This window comes from Lynx rufus, unplaced genomic scaffold, assembly GCF_022079265.1.
Source record: "Lynx rufus isolate CCGP_SWC_20201006 ecotype Redwood Valley unplaced genomic scaffold, mLynRuf1.p SCAF_9, whole genome shotgun sequence".
Classification (NCBI taxonomy): domain Eukaryota; kingdom Metazoa; phylum Chordata; class Mammalia; order Carnivora; family Felidae; genus Lynx; species Lynx rufus.
In genome coordinates this window covers 86,054,819-86,073,907 of record NW_025814897.1, presented here as the reverse complement: position 1 = coordinate 86,073,907, position 19,089 = coordinate 86,054,819, and the positions used below count along the sequence as shown (strand labels likewise).

At 33.7% G+C, this 19,089-nt stretch overlaps 1 protein-coding gene across 1 annotated transcript in view; it reads right to left on the bottom strand.

The window, feature by feature from the left end:
* The window catches only part of ELP4 (elongator acetyltransferase complex subunit 4), a 249,110-nt gene that overhangs the window by 158,258 nt on the left and 71,763 nt on the right, over positions 1–19,089 (bottom strand). The window contains exon 6 of the mRNA XM_047070348.1: positions 2,237–2,321. Coding sequence (XP_046926304.1) covers positions 2,237–2,321 — 85 coding nt within the window. The remainder of the gene's footprint in view (positions 1–2,236; positions 2,322–19,089) is intronic.

Below are 19,089 nucleotides of genomic sequence, written 5' to 3'. Positions count from 1 at the left end.
TTTGTAAACATCTCCACTCCAAATATCTTTGCAGATGAGCTACTTTACTTACTACAAAGTTATTATACAGTATTCTATAATACTCAATTCCTTATAGCCTATCTCAAATTAAGTTAGTTTATTTGAAAATGTAAGTTTATTTGAAAATGTAGTGATACAGAAAGTAAGATGAAAATTTCCTTTTAAAAAGAATTTATTTCAGTATCAGAACATTATTTTGACTCAGGAATAAGATTTTTTGAAGCAGTGCTCGATAGATGAATTTTTGTGGCTTCTTGAACTCATCTAAAGTTTCTGAGACAGAAATATAGTTGAGGTAATTTAGCAAATGATATACTCTAAAATGTAACAATATGGAAATTTAGTAGATATATTTTAATTCCAATAAAATTGGAAATATATTTTATAACTTATCGGTATGTTGTAAACTTTTTCAGCGTTCTTGGTATTCAGCATATAAATGCTTACCTCAACCCTTTTAACCTTTATAAAAGTCAATAGTTGTAGAACTTCTGGTTCAGAGACAAACCAGTTCAGTTCATCAGCTTTCATCAAATAAAATACTATTTATTGAAATGGTGGTATTTTTAATACTCAAATAAACAACTAAGAAAACAAACATTTCATTCCATTCCAATAATAGCTTACTTATCAAGGGTCCTTTGGATGGATGGGTGTGTGTACATATATATAAATATGTGTACATATGTATATATACATATACAAGCAAGTATGTGTGTATCTTTGTTATTGCCTTTGATTTTTTGTATTTTATAAAATTTCTTGCTCTTAGAAGATGTGTCATCATCCTGCAAGAACAGGAGCTCTGCACACTGTATCATAGGAACTGTTATGACATGTCTGTTTCCATAGTAACCACAGCACATAGGGAGAGGTGTCTGTCAGGGACCAATTTACCTCTCCAGACGGACAATGCCACCAAAAGGCGGACATAGTGCCCATAAATCTTAGCAGGACCAAAAACGGAGCAACAATGAACAAAATAAAACTGTATTAAAAACCAAGGACCATCACAAAAACTGTAACACACGTGAAAAGCTATCTATAAATAAATGTATATACTTCACCACACGTATAGTATTTTCAACTTTGTATTAAACTGATGATCAAAACAAATTTAAAATTTATTAACATTGCTGTGGAAAAAACATTAAATATAGCAGTAAAGTTTATAAGAATACTTAAAAATTTATGGATTAAGAGCAAATGTAGTTGATAATGCCAAAAATAAGACTTTTGGATTCTTTACTTTCTTCAATAAAAATAATGGTGCTCTGGAAATAATTCTGCTGAAATAATATACATGAACTGAAAATCTTTAGCAGCTTTAGCAATTAAAATCACCGAGAAAGATTTCTAAATGGCATTATAACTGGAAATAAAATTTCTCTCATTTTGTTCAAGTTAAACTAACCAGAACATCTTTAATAGTGGGAATTTGGAATCTTTAATAGTGGGAATTTAAAAACTTGCGTTCTTAAAAACAGAGCTACAGAGAAATAATTAAGTTATAAAATATTTTAATATAGCAAATAAAAAATGCAGTTTTTATTCAGTGAAATAACCTAAAGCATGATATAACAAGAAATAAAATCTCAAAATAATTAATTCTTACTCACCAGGTTATTCAATTAAGGACTGAATGACAGAAATATAAAAAATTTTGATAAGAGGGGCATCTGGGTGACTCAGTTAGGTAAGCATCTGACTCTTGGTTTCAGCTCAGGTCATGATCTCATGGCACATGGGATTGAGTCCTGTGTTGGGCTCTGTACTGACAGCATAGAACATACTTGGGACTCTCTCTCTCCTTCTTCTCTGCCCCTCCCCTGCTCACTCTCCCCTCTCTCTCTCTCTTTCTCAAACTAAATTAACTTAAAAAAAATTTAGATACAAAAGTACACGTCTTGCAGATTTAGGAGTAATTTTCAAAATGCAGCAGTTTAGTTATTCCAGGTGCCACAAATATATATTTAAAAATAATTTATGTTGACAATGTATGTATATGTCTTTTGTGCATCCACTGAGAACTTAGCTAAAACTCTACACATCAAAAATCAAACAAAGGCTGCCTGCGCCCTGCTTATTTACATCTTCTGTGCTTGGAAACAGCTTGTTCACTGTTAATTATTCTAAAACCTTCTGGGTTACCCCTAGAGAGTTTAAAAACAACATTACATAGATGATTATAAAAAACTTTGAAGGTACTCAATACCTGGGGATTGGATCCATCAAATCCTTCCTCATATATGATGTTCTGGATAAACTGAAGCAGCTTTATGTAGCCATGGGTCAAAGAACTGTTGGTAAGAAGTGGTTCAAATACAGAAATGGACATATTACACATACAATTCAAAATCTAAGCTACAACATGGAAGAAGTAATTAAAATTTATGAGACTACTAAAATATAATATAAAATTAACACAAATAGTATAAATAATTTAAAAATATAAAGTCAGTACATCCAGGGAATACGTTACAATGCCTTATATTAACTAGCTCAGTGTTCTTGACATCATGGGAAAATAAAAATCTGTGGAGACTGAGATGTCTTAATTATGTCAAGCTTAGTTACCTCCAAGACAATTAATGATTTAATGAAGCAACCTAAAAGATGAAGCCACTATAGCTTTTCAGGAGTAATCATGGGTAATTAACACATAGTTAATGAACTGCTATGCCAAGTACACCTGAATCAATGTCCTGATCACCTGAGCTCATCTTTCAGAAAAGTTTTAATTTTCTTAGAACAAACTGCTAAAATAATAGTAATTTAAAAATTTGATCTTTTAAGACATGAAGATGAATATAATTTCTACTTTGTAAAATGAAATCAATAAAATAAATGTATAAATTTAAGAAGACATTATCTTTCACATAAATCTTAGCATTAATGTTACTGTTTTAAAATATTTTAGAAAAATGGGGAGCCTGGTAGGCTTAGTTGGTACAGCATAAGACTCATGATCTTGGGGTTGTGTGTTCAAACCTCACGTTAGGCACAGAGCTTACTTAAAACTTTTTTTTACAAACGTTATAAAACACCTCAAAGAAAATATAGTTACAATGAAGAAAATCTGGTTTAACATTGTCTGAATTTAATATTCTTGATAACGGACAACCTGTGTGCTATGGCTGAACATTAAAAGTCATGATAAAGAGGATCTGGAACATAGCTATTTCATAGACATTTTAGTAACTAATGCTGTAAAAGCTGTGGGTGACCTTAAAAATACAAAAGTATTTGCTCTACCATGATCCTAAGTAAAGCAATCACATATGCAGAATAAATGACCTAAAGAAAAAATGAAATATAATTTGAAGCACACATGCAACAAAAAAGAACATAAGAAGTTAGGAAAAGTAGCAGATTACTTAGTGTGCAAAATCAATGGTAGGTTGTTCAATAAAAATATATGCACATCTCTGCAAATATTTTATTGAACAGCAACATCTAGCCCCAAAGCAATTAACAAACAAGAAAGAAAGAAAGAAAGAAAGAAAGAAAGAAAGAAAGAAAAGAAAGAAAGAAAACCAAGAGAAAAGAATGCTGTTATATGCAGGTCGCCCGGGTGGCTCAGTTGGTTAAGTGTCTGACTTTGGCTCAGGTCATGATCTTGCAGTTCATGAGTGTGAGCCACATCGGTCTCTGTGCTGACGGCTCAGAGGCTGGAGCTTGTTTCAGATTCTGTTTCCCTCTTTCTCTGCCCTCCCCCCTTCACACTGTCTCTATCTCTCAAATATAAATAAACATTAAAAAAGATTATTAAAAAAAAAGAATGCTGTTATATGCAAAACAAATATGGCTCCAGTTGAAAGTTTTCGCAGTATGGTTATTTCTCATATATCTCCATTTTGGATGAAGATACATTGGATCACATGGTCACATTTTTCCAGTTTCATGAGTCTATAAATGTGTCTATGAAAAATGAAATTCCGTAAAGACAGTGATGCAACTATTTCATAAATACATGGATATTTATATATATATATATAAATACATAAATATATATGAATAAATAAGTAACATATTTGTCCTGGGTAGCTCAACTTTCAGAATACAGTGCTGCTGTTTGAATTCCTGCATATTCAATTCTTATCTGGGTCAATTAGATTTGCACAAGGGGTAAACTCTGTTCCAAGGTCCCAGATTATGAAATGAATTTCAGCCAACCATTTGATGAATGTCAGTATGGGTTAAAGGAGGGTGGATCAAGAATATAGCCAGTTCATTCTAATCCACCAATAATGAATCTACCCAAGACCATTATTATTGCATGTAGTACAAAAAGTTTCTTAAACATTTTTCCTTCTGCCCCAAATTGTTCAATAACAAAATTTGTCTTAAGTGCATGGTAGTAAATTTACTATGTGAGGTACTTTATAAAACACCACATACATAAATTACTTCTTAGTTTTTTCTTGCCACTGTTCAACCAATACAATCAATTATTTATTTCATATTCTCCCATTCTGATAGTAACCATAGTAAAGCTAAGATTCTCTTCAAAAGTGGTGGAGAGATTTGATATCAGAACAAAAACAAAGACATAAAGCCAATACATCTTAATCTCTTTCCTTATTTATCACTAACATAAAACAATCCAATCATCAACAATGCTCAGAACTTTACAAGCAATAAATTTCCCCAAACTAATTAGATTTCTAGGACAATAAACACTCTGATAACAAAATTAAATGGGAAAAAGACAATACATTTAGGTATATAAATTGATAATATTCATTTATGATGCATGGGTTATAGCATTTAAAATTGAACTAGTTTATATGGTATTGATATTAAACTACTACTAAGTATTATTAATCTCCATGAGATACATTTCCTTGTCAGCAATACTTATAATAATCAGTAAAAGACAAAAATATGTTCTACTGTCATCTAAAATTTTTTTAAGTTAAACCCCTTTAATTTTGAGGCTATTGTCTTTTTTGTTGCTTTTTAGCAGTAGAGTAACTTATAAACCAGGAATTGGCAGAAGGAAATCTAGTTACAAATATGTTCCTGTCCTCCTTATTAATGTTTCCAGGCATTTAACAAAGGTTAGCTTATCAAAGTATTTAAAACATGTCCCAAAGACAGCACATTTCAAATCATGTGTATTATTTTAGCCAATTTTCTTAATTTTCAACAACTTACATGGTAAAATGATCTAACTTGATACCACAATTTCTCTTTAAAACTATAACATATAAAGAACGTAAAAACAATTATTAGAACTTTAATTTTTATCTTTAAAATACCAAGCATTTAAAATTTTTTTCAGTTAAAAAAATAAAATCGTTCCATATACCTGCTTTAATTACCATGTTTTTTATAGTTTATTTCTTCATATTAATATTAAACATGTATAAAAGGGGTCTAATGACACAAAATGTAAATCTATATTCTGATGACCAAGTTCTACATCTTTTTTAAATTGATAGGAAAAAATGAGACTTTTGTACCTATCACTTCTCCCCCTGCCCCAATTTTCAGCAAGAGGTCTGACAGACATTTGTACCAGAGAACTTCAATTTCTATCAACAAATGGTAATGGTTTTTCCATGAAAAGTAATTTTGTCAATCTCATTAAGAAAGATAAAAACAATCTGCTGTAATATAGCTAGCTGTAGGTATAGATGTAGTATATCTAGAAAAGAAATCAAGCAGATAATAAAGAGCAGTTAAGTACCTTATAGTTTCTCAAAGAATGAACAAAGCAATACTTACAAAAGTCTCAATGTAATCAAAGAATAAATGTAACAACAACAAAAAAGCTTGGATAACAAAAGACAAGATTTTATTTGTGAAAAGATAGATTATAACAATAAAATTATGTATATATGGAATACATATCAAGATCTGAGTTCTAGGTCTATATCAGCAATTATAGCTAAATGGGTGATAATGAGGCAAAGTATTTAATTTTTCTGTTCTGGGCCTCAAAATTTTCTCATATGACAGAGTTGCACTAGATAATTTCTCTTGTCCTTCCTAATTTAAAATTAATGGCTCAAGAATGATTTTTCTTTTTCTTAAGACTGATTTTTCTCATTAAAATGCTTAATTGCTGGATTTTAAAAAATAACAACTTTTGGTGCATTTAAATATTGATTTAGCCACTTGAAAGAAATACTTAGGAAGAAAAACTGTTATCACTCCCAATTAGGATTAAAGTGAAGATTTTTGATATTATTATTAAGGTCATTCAGAAAATATGACTTGTATTACCAAAATTCTATTTATACATATATTTCAAATATTCATTTATGACAAACAGTAAGATACACTCACAGGGCAGTAGGTGCAATATCAAATGTCTCAACTAATTGTGTAAAATGGTTTGCTGAGCTAAAGTTATATTAGCATATAATTTGCATGTGACTATCTAGACTGTGAAGTCTATTCACAACTAATTTTCAAGTTAAAAATTCCATTACTACTACCCTGAAGACTGTCACTGATTTTCCTTTTCTGATGCTTTTCAACCTAACAACACTGAGTTTGATTCTCTTCACCATGAATACTTAACTAAGAGTAGAACATATAGAGGCTAGAAATGCAAGGAGAGAAATGACTAGCACAGACCTCTGAGTCACAGCTGGGAAAATACTAAGAACATGAGGATGCAAGAATTGCATGCATAGGCCAAATAATCCACTGTCAGATAGAGATACTATCTCTAGTTGAGAGGTTATGGTGTTTCATGAAAAATAATTCAGTTCAACTACTCTGATTTCCTTTACTTACTAATGTAAATAAGTCATTAGATTATGTCTCCTACTACCCATCATTGTTTCTGTCATCTCTCCAACTCTGGGTCATTAATTATCTTTCGAACATGCTGGCCTTTCAGTTTCTTGATCACTTCTCTCCCAATTATCTTATCTCCATCCTACCTATGGTGCTCACTCTTTTTTTTGTTTGTTTTTAAGTAGGCTTCATGCCTAGAGCAGAGTCCAACACGGGGCTTGAACTGTTATAACAGCTTTACTGCAATGATGCTGGTGTAAGCCTAATTGGAGTGGTTTTAAGTGAAAATGTAAGGGAAGGAATTGGAGATACCAAATATTAGAAAACTCAAGGAGTTCTGCTGCAGAAAAATAGAATAGTAGCTGGCAGAGGAAGTGGGATGGGAGATGTTTTAATTTTCTTAAAAGGAAGAGATAAGAGTATGTTTATATATTATAGAATGCATCCAGTAGAAAGGAAAAGTTAATGGTACAGGAGAGAGATGGAAGAATTGCTAGAGTGACATCCTAGGGGATGAGGTCTGTGAGCAAGCAGGGGTTCTGTTTGAACTCATGACCCTGAAATCAACACTTGAGCTGAGATCAAGAGTCGGACACTCAAATGACTGAGCCACACAGGTGCCCCTATGGTGCTCACTCTTATGATCATACCTTAGACCTTGCCATTATCAATAACTGCTATACCTATTTAATCTCAGTTCGTGCTCTCTCCTCCCCACAACCACCACTTCCTATCTTCCCTAGACTCCATATGTAATCTTTTGACCACACTGAAACCTCCATACCATTGCCTACCACCTCATCACTCACTCCCCTTGATACACTCTTTCAACTATTTAACCATCTTGATCCATGATCAAACCTTGTTCCTACTTCCTTGCTCTTTTCTTGCTTTGTCTCACTTGCTCAGCAAAACTGTTAGGCTAAATTTAACTCTCTGCCCACTCCACATTTGCCTCATTACAGCTAAAAGTGGTGGGAGAAATGGCTCCATCTAAGTGGACTGGTCTCACTGTAAATTCATGACCTCAAACTTCAATAGGCCTTTAGTGTAGGTGTTTAAATATTTCACTTATTGGGGTGCCTGGCTGGCTCAGTCGGTACTGTATCTCTTAATCTCAGGGTTGTGAGTTCAAGCTCCACATTGGGTATAGAGTTTGCTTAAAAAAAAAAAGTTTAATGAGTAGTTCACCTATGGTAACGTGGGAAAGACAGTATTCTGTTGGTACAGATGCTGATGGGTGGCAAATGTAGTAATAGATGTCTCTGCTGGTTTTATCTGTTTTCTCAGTGAAAGGTCATAAGCTAAGAATAAAGACTGGTAAGTATATTACAGGTTTGTATAAAAAAAGAGAAAGTATAAAAAAGTCATTGTGGAGGGTGAGACTGTGTTAGCCATTTGTATTTATCTTTGGAGAAATGTCTGTTAAAGTCCTTTGCCCAGATTCTAATCAGGCTATTTGTTGTTGAGTTGTAGTTCTTTATATATTCTGCATATTAATTCCTTATCAGATAAAAGATTTTCTCCCATTACTTAGGCTGCCCTTTTGGTGAGGTGATTGTGTCTTTGGATGCACAGAAGTGTTTAAGTTTGAAGTAGTCCCATTTGTCTATTTTTGCTTTTTTTTTTTTTTTTTTTTGCCTGTGCTTTTGGTGTTATATCCAAGAAATAACTGTCAAATACAATGTCATGAAGATTTCTGCCTTTGTTTTCTTTTAAAACGTGTATAGTGTGTGGTCTTATGGATAGGACTTTAGTCCATTTTGAGTTAATTTTTATATAGAGTATAAGATAAGGGTTCATCTTCATTCTTTTGCATGTGGATATCCAGTTTTCCCAGTACCATTTCTTGAAGACTGCTCTTTCCCCTTAGATGGTCTTAGCACTCTGGTTGATGATTGTTTGACCATGTATGCCAGGGTTTACTTTTGGGTCCTTTATTATATTCTATTGGCCTAAATATCTGCCTTTATGACAGTACCAACCCACACTGCTTTGATTACTGTAGCTTTGTAAAACTTTTTGAAGTTAGGAAGTATAAGACCTCTAACCTTGTTCTTTTGCAAGATTGCTTTAGTTATTTGGAGTCCCTTGAGATTGAGTCCCTGTATGACTTTAAATAAACTAAGCCTGATGTGTCTATTTCCTCATATTCAAAATGGTGATATTATAAACTTCATGACATTTTGTAAGGATTAAATGAAATAACAAAAGTAATATGTTAATACCTGAGAGAAAATCAGTTCTCAGTAATTGTTAGCGATTATCAATCCCCATGTTGTCAATATACCATAGTAATGCTCCACTTACAGGATGGATGAAAGTCAGGTGGGATGGTGAGATGGAACAAGGTATGCACTTAAGGAAGTAAGAAGGAATGGGTCCACTACAACAGTACCACCTACAACTGCCAAGTGAGTAGCAAGAAGCATTCTGTTATCAAGTCTTTTAATAAGCTTTCAGGAGTGAGCTAAGTAGTGTAGGAGGCACAAGAAATATGGCTACTATCCACTCACAGACTTTTTTCTAAGGAGGAATTGATTTTCGAATGTGGTTTTCTCTAAAGAAAGAATATGATAGGGAAAAGAAAGCTGACTGTCCAGATTAAAAATATTTGCTTAAGTAGTTACATTACCAAAGGAGAAATAGCTTTATTGATTAGCCTATTAATAAAAATGTTGATTAGAATAAATTTCAAACATATAAGCAGAAATAATAACAAGGATGGAAGCCAAGATTCATTAAGTCCTTACTATGCTAGCCAGTGTTTGCTAAGTGGTAAATTTTTGTTATCTCATTTAACAATCCTAAGAAGTAGTTTCTATTATTATTATTCTGATGGAAGCCTAAGAAATGTGAGCCCAGAGAAGTAAAGTAACTGGTACAATGTCATACAGCTAGTAAGTGGATGACTCAGGATTCAAATCCAGATTGTCTAACCAAATGGCCCCTATCTAAACTATGCTGTCTCTCAAGGTTTATAAAAAGAAAAAGAAAAAGAAAAAGAAAAAGAAAAAGAAAAAAAAAGGCAAAATCACCCATAATTTAAACACTCGGAGATCATGACTGTTAGGCTGTTGATGCAAATCTTTACAGAATACTTTCTACATACATATATCATATATTACATATTTTATATTTTTTCTAACCCACTTTGTTTTTTTTTTTTTTTTTTTTAAATTTTTTTTTTTTCAACGTTTATTTATTTTTGGGACAGAGAGAGACAGAGCATGAACGGGGGAGGGGCAGAGAGAGAGGGAGACACAGAATCGGAAACAGGCTCCAGGCTCTGAGCCATCAGCCCAGAGCCCAACGCGGGGCTCGAACTCACGGACCGCGAGATCGTGACCTGGCTGAAGTCGGACGCTTAACCGACTGCGCCACCCAGGCGCCCCATAACCCACTTTGTTTTTATTCTCACTTTGCATGCAAGGTACTTCATTAGGTGGATATAACATAGTTTATTCAACCCATCTATACTGACAATTCTTAGGTTATCTCCAGATTTTCAGTATTACACACAAATTATGGTAAGAATTCTTGTACACACATCTTTGTTAACTTGTATCATTATTTCTTTAACAATGGGAAATGGGATGATGGCAACAATGATAATGTACACTCCAACTTTTGATATCCTTTCTTAGGATTGTTTTAACAATGTACACTCCTATAGTTAACATGAGTGACAACCACATCATCTTTAACACAGGGTATTATCATTTTAAATATCTGATAGCTGAAAAATGGTTTTTGTTTACATTTCTTTGATCATTAGTAAGGCTTATTAGCTATTTTTGTTTCTTCTTTCAAGAACATCCCATTGTTATCTTTTCCCCATTTTGTATTAGGATATTCAACTTGTTAGCAGTTTAAAAATTCTCTAAATTTGCTAAAAATATTAACATATATGTACATATATGCGTTTGTTTTTTAAATTTTGAAAAAATCTTAAACTTATAGAAAAATTGCAAACATAGAAAAAAAAATTTTCCTGCTCCACTAGAGGATAAGTTGCTGACATTGATGACCCGTCACTTCCTAATTATTTAGGTTATGATTCGTACAAACATTCTTCTACATAACAATAATATAACCACCTGACTTAAGATATTGGTATAATTTGGAAACTGTTACTACCATCTGACACTCAGAGCCCATTCAAGTTTTGCCACTTGTCCCAATATAATCCTTTATAGCAAAGGACTCAGTTGAAAATCACATGTTGTATTCACTTATCATGTCTCTTTTCAGTCTTCTTCAATCTGTAAGTGCCTTAGACTTTGACTCTTACGGTCTTGACAGTTTTGAGGATTACAGGCCAGGTATTTGGTAGAATGCTCCCAATTTGGGTTTGTTTGGTATTTCCTTATGATTATTAGATTTAAATTATGTATGTTTGGTAGAAACACAGGAGCATTCCTGAATTCTCAACGCATATTATCAGATGATACATGATTTCAATTTGCCCCATAACTGCTGACATTAACTTGATTAAAGTTATGTCTGTCAGGCTTCTGTACCATATAATTATTCTTTCCCTTTTGTAGTCAATAAATATTTTGTGAGAAGGTACTCTGTGGTTATGTAAATATCTTTTTCCTCAATAACTTATTTATTCATTCATTTATTTGCATCAATATGTACTCATGGCTTCCTGCTTCATTAAATGGGTTATAATCCATTTACTATCGTTATTTATTCTGATGCTCAAAATTTTACCTATTTGTCCAGTGGGAACTCCTTTGAGCTGGCTTCTGTATCCTTTTGACATGCCCTGCCCTGACCTCATCATTCTTTAAGCACTCTAAACATAAAAAAGACATTACAGGTGTCTCCTTATCTTTCCTTTGAATTGAAAACATTTTTTAATTTTTTTAAAGTAGGCTCCACACCCAATGTGGGGCTTGAACTCATGACCATGAGATCAAGAGTCAGATGCTCTACCGACTGAGGCACCCCTCTTTGTCTTTCCTGTGAATCAAACATTTCTCCAAACAGTCTTGAGTCCTTCATATGGAGAACAGTATTTAGATCTGATCACTAGATATAGTTTTTGCCATTTTCCCACTCCAAGAATTTAAGGCATTCTATTTTCTTCCTATACTTCTATAATTTCAATTACTATATTTAAATCTTTAATCTTTGGAAATATAGTTTGATGTGAAATATGAAAAATGGATTTCACTATATTATTCCCAAGTGATTAGGCTTTCCCCACTTATTTGAAATACCTCCCCATTACAAAAATGATGTTTGTTTATCATAAAAATTCAAAGACATAAAACATACAAAGAATAGGAAAAATACCAAAACCCACTACCCAGAAGTGAACACTGTTAACATTATGATGAACATCCTCTCTGACATCTCTCTGTACCAGCCCTTCCTTCTCTTACTGAGAGAAACTAATGTGGGATATTGAGAAGTATGCTGATAAAAATGTTTTTCATTGTGAAGAATATTTTACCGATACACAAATATAAGCAGGGTTATAAGAACTATGTACATATTTGTTTAATTTTGACATTTCTCGGGGCGCCTGGGTGGCGCAGTCGGTTAAGCGTCCGACTTCAGCCAGGTCACGATCTCGCGGTCCGTGAGTTTGAGCCCCGCGTCAGGCTCTGGGCTGATGGCTCAGAGCCTGGAGCCTGTTTCCGATTCTGTGTCTCCCTCTCTCTCTGCCCCTCCCCCGTTCATGCTCTGTCTCTCTCTGTCCCAAAATAAATAAAAAACGTTGAAAAAAAAATTAATTTTGACATTTCTCTCACAGCCTTTCACATACTACATATATTATGAGTTTCTAAAATGGTCTTAGAAGGAAATTTACTTTGAGCCTTTCGTGAGCTTCTCTGACCACATATCATTAAAATTTTGGAACCTAAATTGACATCTCCTGAATTAGTATTAGAAAAGAATTTGGGATTGGCTATATAACATTTTATATACCATATATCCCATTACTAAAATCTGCTTTTTCACTTTATTATATCTTGGATGCTAAGCCCACCTCAACTCTCTTATGCAGAAAACACTGCTGCAGAAATCACCTGCTAGAACCACTACTACAGTCTTTGCGACTAGCATCAGCTGTAGACCTTAATAAAAGCCACGCCCCCACCACCCTCCGAAGTGTATTTCTCTTGAAAGGCAACAGGCACTTGAGCCCAAATAAAGCTGTAGTTTATATACCTTTCCTCAACATTTGAAAGATTTGATTGGTATTCTCTTTGTTCTCCAGTGTTACTTTCAAACCACTCCTCCTCCTTCACTTTCTGGTAAAACAAAACAAACAAATATCCATGCTTTTTTACATCTAACCAATTCCAACCATTCCCCTTTTTAAGCTGCTGTCTTTATCAAGCTCCTGGACATTTTCCTCTATCAACTGAAGATACTACATGGTTTACAGTTCTATTCAAACATCTTATTCTCAATCAACACTTCTGATCTTAGTAACTTGCTTTGTCCATTTACCCCCACTATTAAGATTAGTAAGTCCACTACCAGTCCACTGTCCCTTTTCTCCTCATATATCAACAGCAGTTGTCTTCAATTCATTTTCCTAGCCATAGAGTTTGTGATCGATCACATGTTTACTTTTTAATACTTAAACTCCTTCTGTTGCCTGCACCTGGCAAAACTTCAATCCTGCCTGCACCAGGAATCTTATCACAGTGCAAGAAAGTCACACAACCTGACAGACCTATAAATATTTGATACTTCTCTAGTTGGTGTATTCTTCCAGTCCATGAAACACCATTTCAAACCTTCCCCATTTAACCCAAATTCCTAACAGGTAACTAACTGTTCCTCAGTGGATGACCCTTACTATTATTCACTGAGTAAAGAGAAGACCTCGGTCCATACCTTCAACACTACTCAAGATCCTAACTCCAACCCTACAAACCTATTTGTTTGTATCTACACTGTTCTGTTCTTATTCCTTTCCCTCCTTCCCTCCAGTGGAGGAAATGTTACTACATCTTAATGGCCCATCCCTGGCCTTGAGTGGCTTGGGAATTCTGCCAAATTGTTTAGTAATTTGCCTAATGCCATACAAATAGAAACCATTACTTCCTTTTCTAATCTCCATCGATTCTCTCTCTATTCAATTTTTCTCATTTACATTAAAATAGAACAAAACAACAAAAACCTGTTGCTTCCTAAATCTCCTCCAATTATTGCTTTTTCTCTGTCCCCCATGCACAAATTTCTTATGAGAATATGACCTCACCTATCTCACAGAACACATCTTCCTTATAGCTCTATTACTCTATTTCACAACATGATCTTTCAATTCCTTTGAACACACTAAGTCTTTCCTTAACACACTGGCTATTCCTCCAGAATATTTCTTGACCTTTGTAGGATGGCCTTCTTATCTTCAGGTCTCAGCTCAAAAGCTTCCTTTTCAGAGAGACCATACCTGAACACAACTCAAAGCATATCCCTCTACCCCCTCATATAACTTGTGGAAAATGTTCTTTTTTCCTTATATTACTTATCACAACTCCTAATGACATACGTTTATTTACTTGGCTTTAAAAAATTTTTTGTGTGCTTTCTCACTAAACACTACACATGGTCAAGAATAACAGCTGCTTTGTTTACTGCAATAAACCTGGAGTTTAGCATTATGTTAGGCTCATAAAAGGTGCTCAGGTTCATAGAAGGTGTTCATGTCAGAGAATGTTCCAAAGAATATTGCTGGACATATGTTTTTTAACATCAGTAAATGACACCATCCTAGTTCTATTGTCTGAAACCTGGAAAGCATTCTTGATATTCCCTTTACTCTTTCCCCAACCTCAAAGAGATCAAAGAGATTAGAGCAGTAGCTAGCAATCATATTACATAAGTACATGTAGGGCCCTGGGGCCTTATAATATCTCTGTTAGAATGTGGGTTTATTATTCTGAGTGAGATTGTAAGTCATTGGAAGGTTTGAGCCAGAGTAGTGATAAGAACTGACTTATGTTGTAAAACGGCGCTGTTTAACAAGATCAGCCACTAATCATATATAGCTACTTACATTTAAGTTAATTAAATTAAAATAAAATAACTCTTCTTTAAATATTTGGTAGAATTTGCCTGTGAAGCCACCTGGCCCTGGACTGTTGTTTGTTAGGATTTTTTTTCTTGATTGCTGATTCAATTTCTTTGTTACATATTGATCTTGCTCATCTTTTCAATTTCTTCCCGTTTTACTTTTGGTAGTTTATATGCTTCTAGGAATTTATCCATTTGTTCCAAGTTGTTCAATTTGTTGGCATACAGTTGTTCACAATATTATCTTATAATTGTTTGTATTTCTGTGGTGTTGGTTGTTATTTCTCCTATCTCATTTGTGACTTTATTTATTTGGGTCCTTTCTCTTTTCTTTTTGATAAGTCTGGCTAGAGGTTTATCACTTTTATTAATTTTTTCAAATAACAGGTGCCTGGTTTCATTGATCTGTTTTATTTAAAAAAATTTTTTTTAATTTCTATCATTTATTATTATAAATGATCTTTATTATTATAAAGATTATATTATTATTATATAAATATATAAAGATTATATAAAGATTATTAAATATATAATATTTTATAATATTATTAAATTATATATTTATATAAATTATATATTTATATATTATTAAATATATAAAAATTATATAAAGATTATTATTATTATAAATGATCTTTATTATTATAAAGATTATAAATGATCTTTATTATTACCTTCCTTCTGCTGGCTTTAGGCTTCATTTGTTGTTTGTTTTCTAGCTCATTTAGGTGTAAGGTTAGATTATTTATCTGAGATTTTTCTTGCTTCTTGAGGTAGGTCTATATTGCTGTATACATCCCTCTTAGGACCGCTTTTGCTGCATTCCAAAGGTTTAGGACCATTGTGTATTTTCATTTTCTTTTGTTTCCATGTATTTTTTAATTTCTATTTTGATATTCTGGTTGACCCATTTATTGTTTAGTAGCATGTTGTTTAACCTCCAATATTTGTGGTCTTTCCAAATTTTTTCTTGTGGTTGATTTCTAGTTTCACAGATTTGTGATCACAAAAAGTGCATGGTATGATTTGTATCTTTTTATACTTGCTGAGGTCTGATTTCTGACCTAACACATGATCTATTCAGGGGAATGTCTCCCATGTGCAGTTGAAAAGAATGTGTATTCTGCTGTATTAGGATGGAATGTTCTGAATATATCTGGTAAGTCCATCTGGTTCAGTGTGTCATTCAAAGCCATTGTTTTCTTGTTTCTTTTCTGCTTAGATGATCTGTCCATTGATGCAAGTGGGGTGTTAGAGTCCCCTATTAGTATTGTGTTATTATCAATCAGTTCCTTTATGTTTGTTATTAATTGTTTCATATATTTGGGTCCTCCCATGTTGGGTGCACAAGTATTTACGATTGTTATGTCTTCTTGTTGGATTGTCCCTTTATGATTATATAATACTCTTCTTTGTCTCTTTTTACAGTCTTTACTTTATTTTATTTTTTTTTTTTTTTAATTTTTTTTTTAAAATTTTTTTTCAACGTTTATTTATTTTTGGGACAGAGAGAGACAGAGCATGAACGGGGGAGGGGCAGAAAGAGAGGGAGACACAGAATCGGAAACAGGCTCCAGGCTCCGAGCCATCAGCCCAGAGCCCGACGCGGGGCTCGAACTCACGGACCGCGAGATCGTGACCTGGCTGAAGTCGGACGCTTAACCGACTGCGCCACCCAGGCGCCCCTACAGTCTTTACTTTAAAGTCTAGTTTATCTGATACAAATATTGTTACTACAGCTTTCTTTAGACACATTTGCATTATAAATGATTCTTCACACCCTCACTTTCAATCTGCAGGTGTTTTTAGGTCTAAAATGAGTGTCTTGTAGGCAACATATAGATCTTGTTTTTTGTTTTTTGTTTTTGTTTTTGTTTTATCCATTATGACATTCTATGTTGTATGATTGGAGTGAGTAGTGGTCCAGTAACATTCAAAGTAGTTGTTGATAGATATGTATTTATTACCTTTTTATTACTTGTATTGTCATCGTTTCTGAAGATTTTTTCTGATATGTATTCTGCTCAAACTATTCCAAAGATGCAAAAAAGGGAAGAAAACTTACAAATTCATTCTACGAGGCCAGATTACCCTAATACCAAAACCAGGTAAAGACTCCACCAGAAAAGAGAACTACAGGCCAATATACATGATAAACATGGATGCAAAAATTCTCAATAAATCACTAGCAAACTGAATCCAACAATACATTTAAAAACTCATGCACCAAAATCATGTGGTATTTATTCCTGGATTGCAAGGGTGTTCAATATTTGCAAATAATCAACATGATACATCTTGTTAATACAAGAAAGGGTAAGGATTATATGATCATTTCAATGGATGCAGAAAAAGCATTTGACAAAGTACAACATCTATTCATGATAAAAATTCTCAGCAGGGGCACCTGGGTGGCTCAGTTGGTTGAGCGTCTGACTTTGGCTCAGGTCACAATCTTGCAGCTTGTGAGTTCAAACTCCACATTGGGCTCACTGCTGTTAGCGCAGAACCACTTTGGATCCTCTGTACCCCTCTCTCTGACCTTCCCCCACTTGCATTCTCTCAAAAATAAATAAAACATTAAAAAAAAAAGTCTCTCAGCAAAGTAGGTTTAGAGAGAACATACTTCAACATAATAAAGACCATGCATGAAAAACCCACAGTGAACATCATACCCAGTGGTAAATAACTGAGAGCTTTTCCCCTAAGGTAAGACAAAGATGTCCATTCTCATCACTTTTCTTCAACATCGTACTGGAAGTCCTAGCCATAGCAATCAGACAACAAAAAGAAATAAAAGGCATCCAAATCAATAAAGAAGAAGTAAAACTTTCCCTATTTGCAGATGATATGATACTATATAGAGAAAACCCTAAAGTCTCTATCAAAAACTACTAGAATTGATAATTGAATTCAGTAAAATCACAGGATACAAAATCAATATACAGAAATCTGTTGTATTTCTATACACTAATAACGAAGCAACAGAGAGATAAATTAAGAATACAATCCCATTTGCAATTGCACCAGAAAGAATAAAAATCTAGGCATAAAACTAACCAACAGGTGAAAGACTTGTATTCTGAAAGAATATTCTAAAAGAAACTGAAGGTGACACAAACAAAGAAAAAGATATTCCAGTGTCATAGGTTGGGAGAACAGATATTGTTATAATGTCATCCTTCATGGGTAAAAACTGTACTGTTAGGAACAAGACAGGGACATCCATTATCATCCACTGTTATTTAACATAGTACTGGAAGTCCTAGCCACAGAAATCAGAGAACAAAAAGAAATAAAAGGCATCCAAACTGGCATGGAAGAAGTCAAACTGTCACTATTTGCAGATGACATGATATTCTATACAGAAAACCCAAACCAAAAAACTGCTAGAACTGATGCACGAATTCAGTGTGATACCAAATCAACATACAGAAATCTGTTACATTTTGATACACCAGTAATGAAGCAGCAGAAAGAGAAATTAAGGAATCAGTGCCATTTACACTTGCATCAAAACCAATAAGATACCTACGAATAAATCTAACCAAAGAAGTGAAAGACCTGTTATCTGAAAACTATAAAACACTGATGAAAGAATTGGAAGATGACACAAAGAAATGGAAAGACATTCCAAACTCATAGATTGGAAGAACAAATACAGTTGAAATGTCTATACTATCCAAAGGAATCTACAAGATTTAATGCAATCCCTGTCAAAACACCAACAGTATTTTTCACAGAACCAGAACAAACAATCCTAAAATTTTTATGGAACCACAAAAGACTCCAAGTAGCTAAAGCAACCTGAAAAAGAAAAGCAAAGCTGGAGACATCATCATTCCGGAATTCAAGTTATACTACAAAGTTCTAGAGATCAAAACAGTATGGTACTGGCAGAGAAAGGGACACATAGGTCAACAGAACAGAATAGAAAACCCAGAAATAGATCCACAATTACATGGTCAATTAATTTTTGACAAAGCAGGAAAGAATATCCAATGGGAAAAAGACAGTCTCTTCAACAAATGGTGTTGGGACACCTGGACAACAACATGCAAAAGAATGAAACGGGACTACTTTCTGACACCAAACACAAAAATAAATTCAAAATGGATGAAAGACCTAAATGTCAGACCTGAAACCATAAAAATCCTAGCGGAGAACACAGGTTATAACCTCTATGGCATTGGCCTTAGCAACTTCCTACTAGATATATCTCCTGAGGCAAGGGAAACAAAAGCAAAAATAAACTATTGG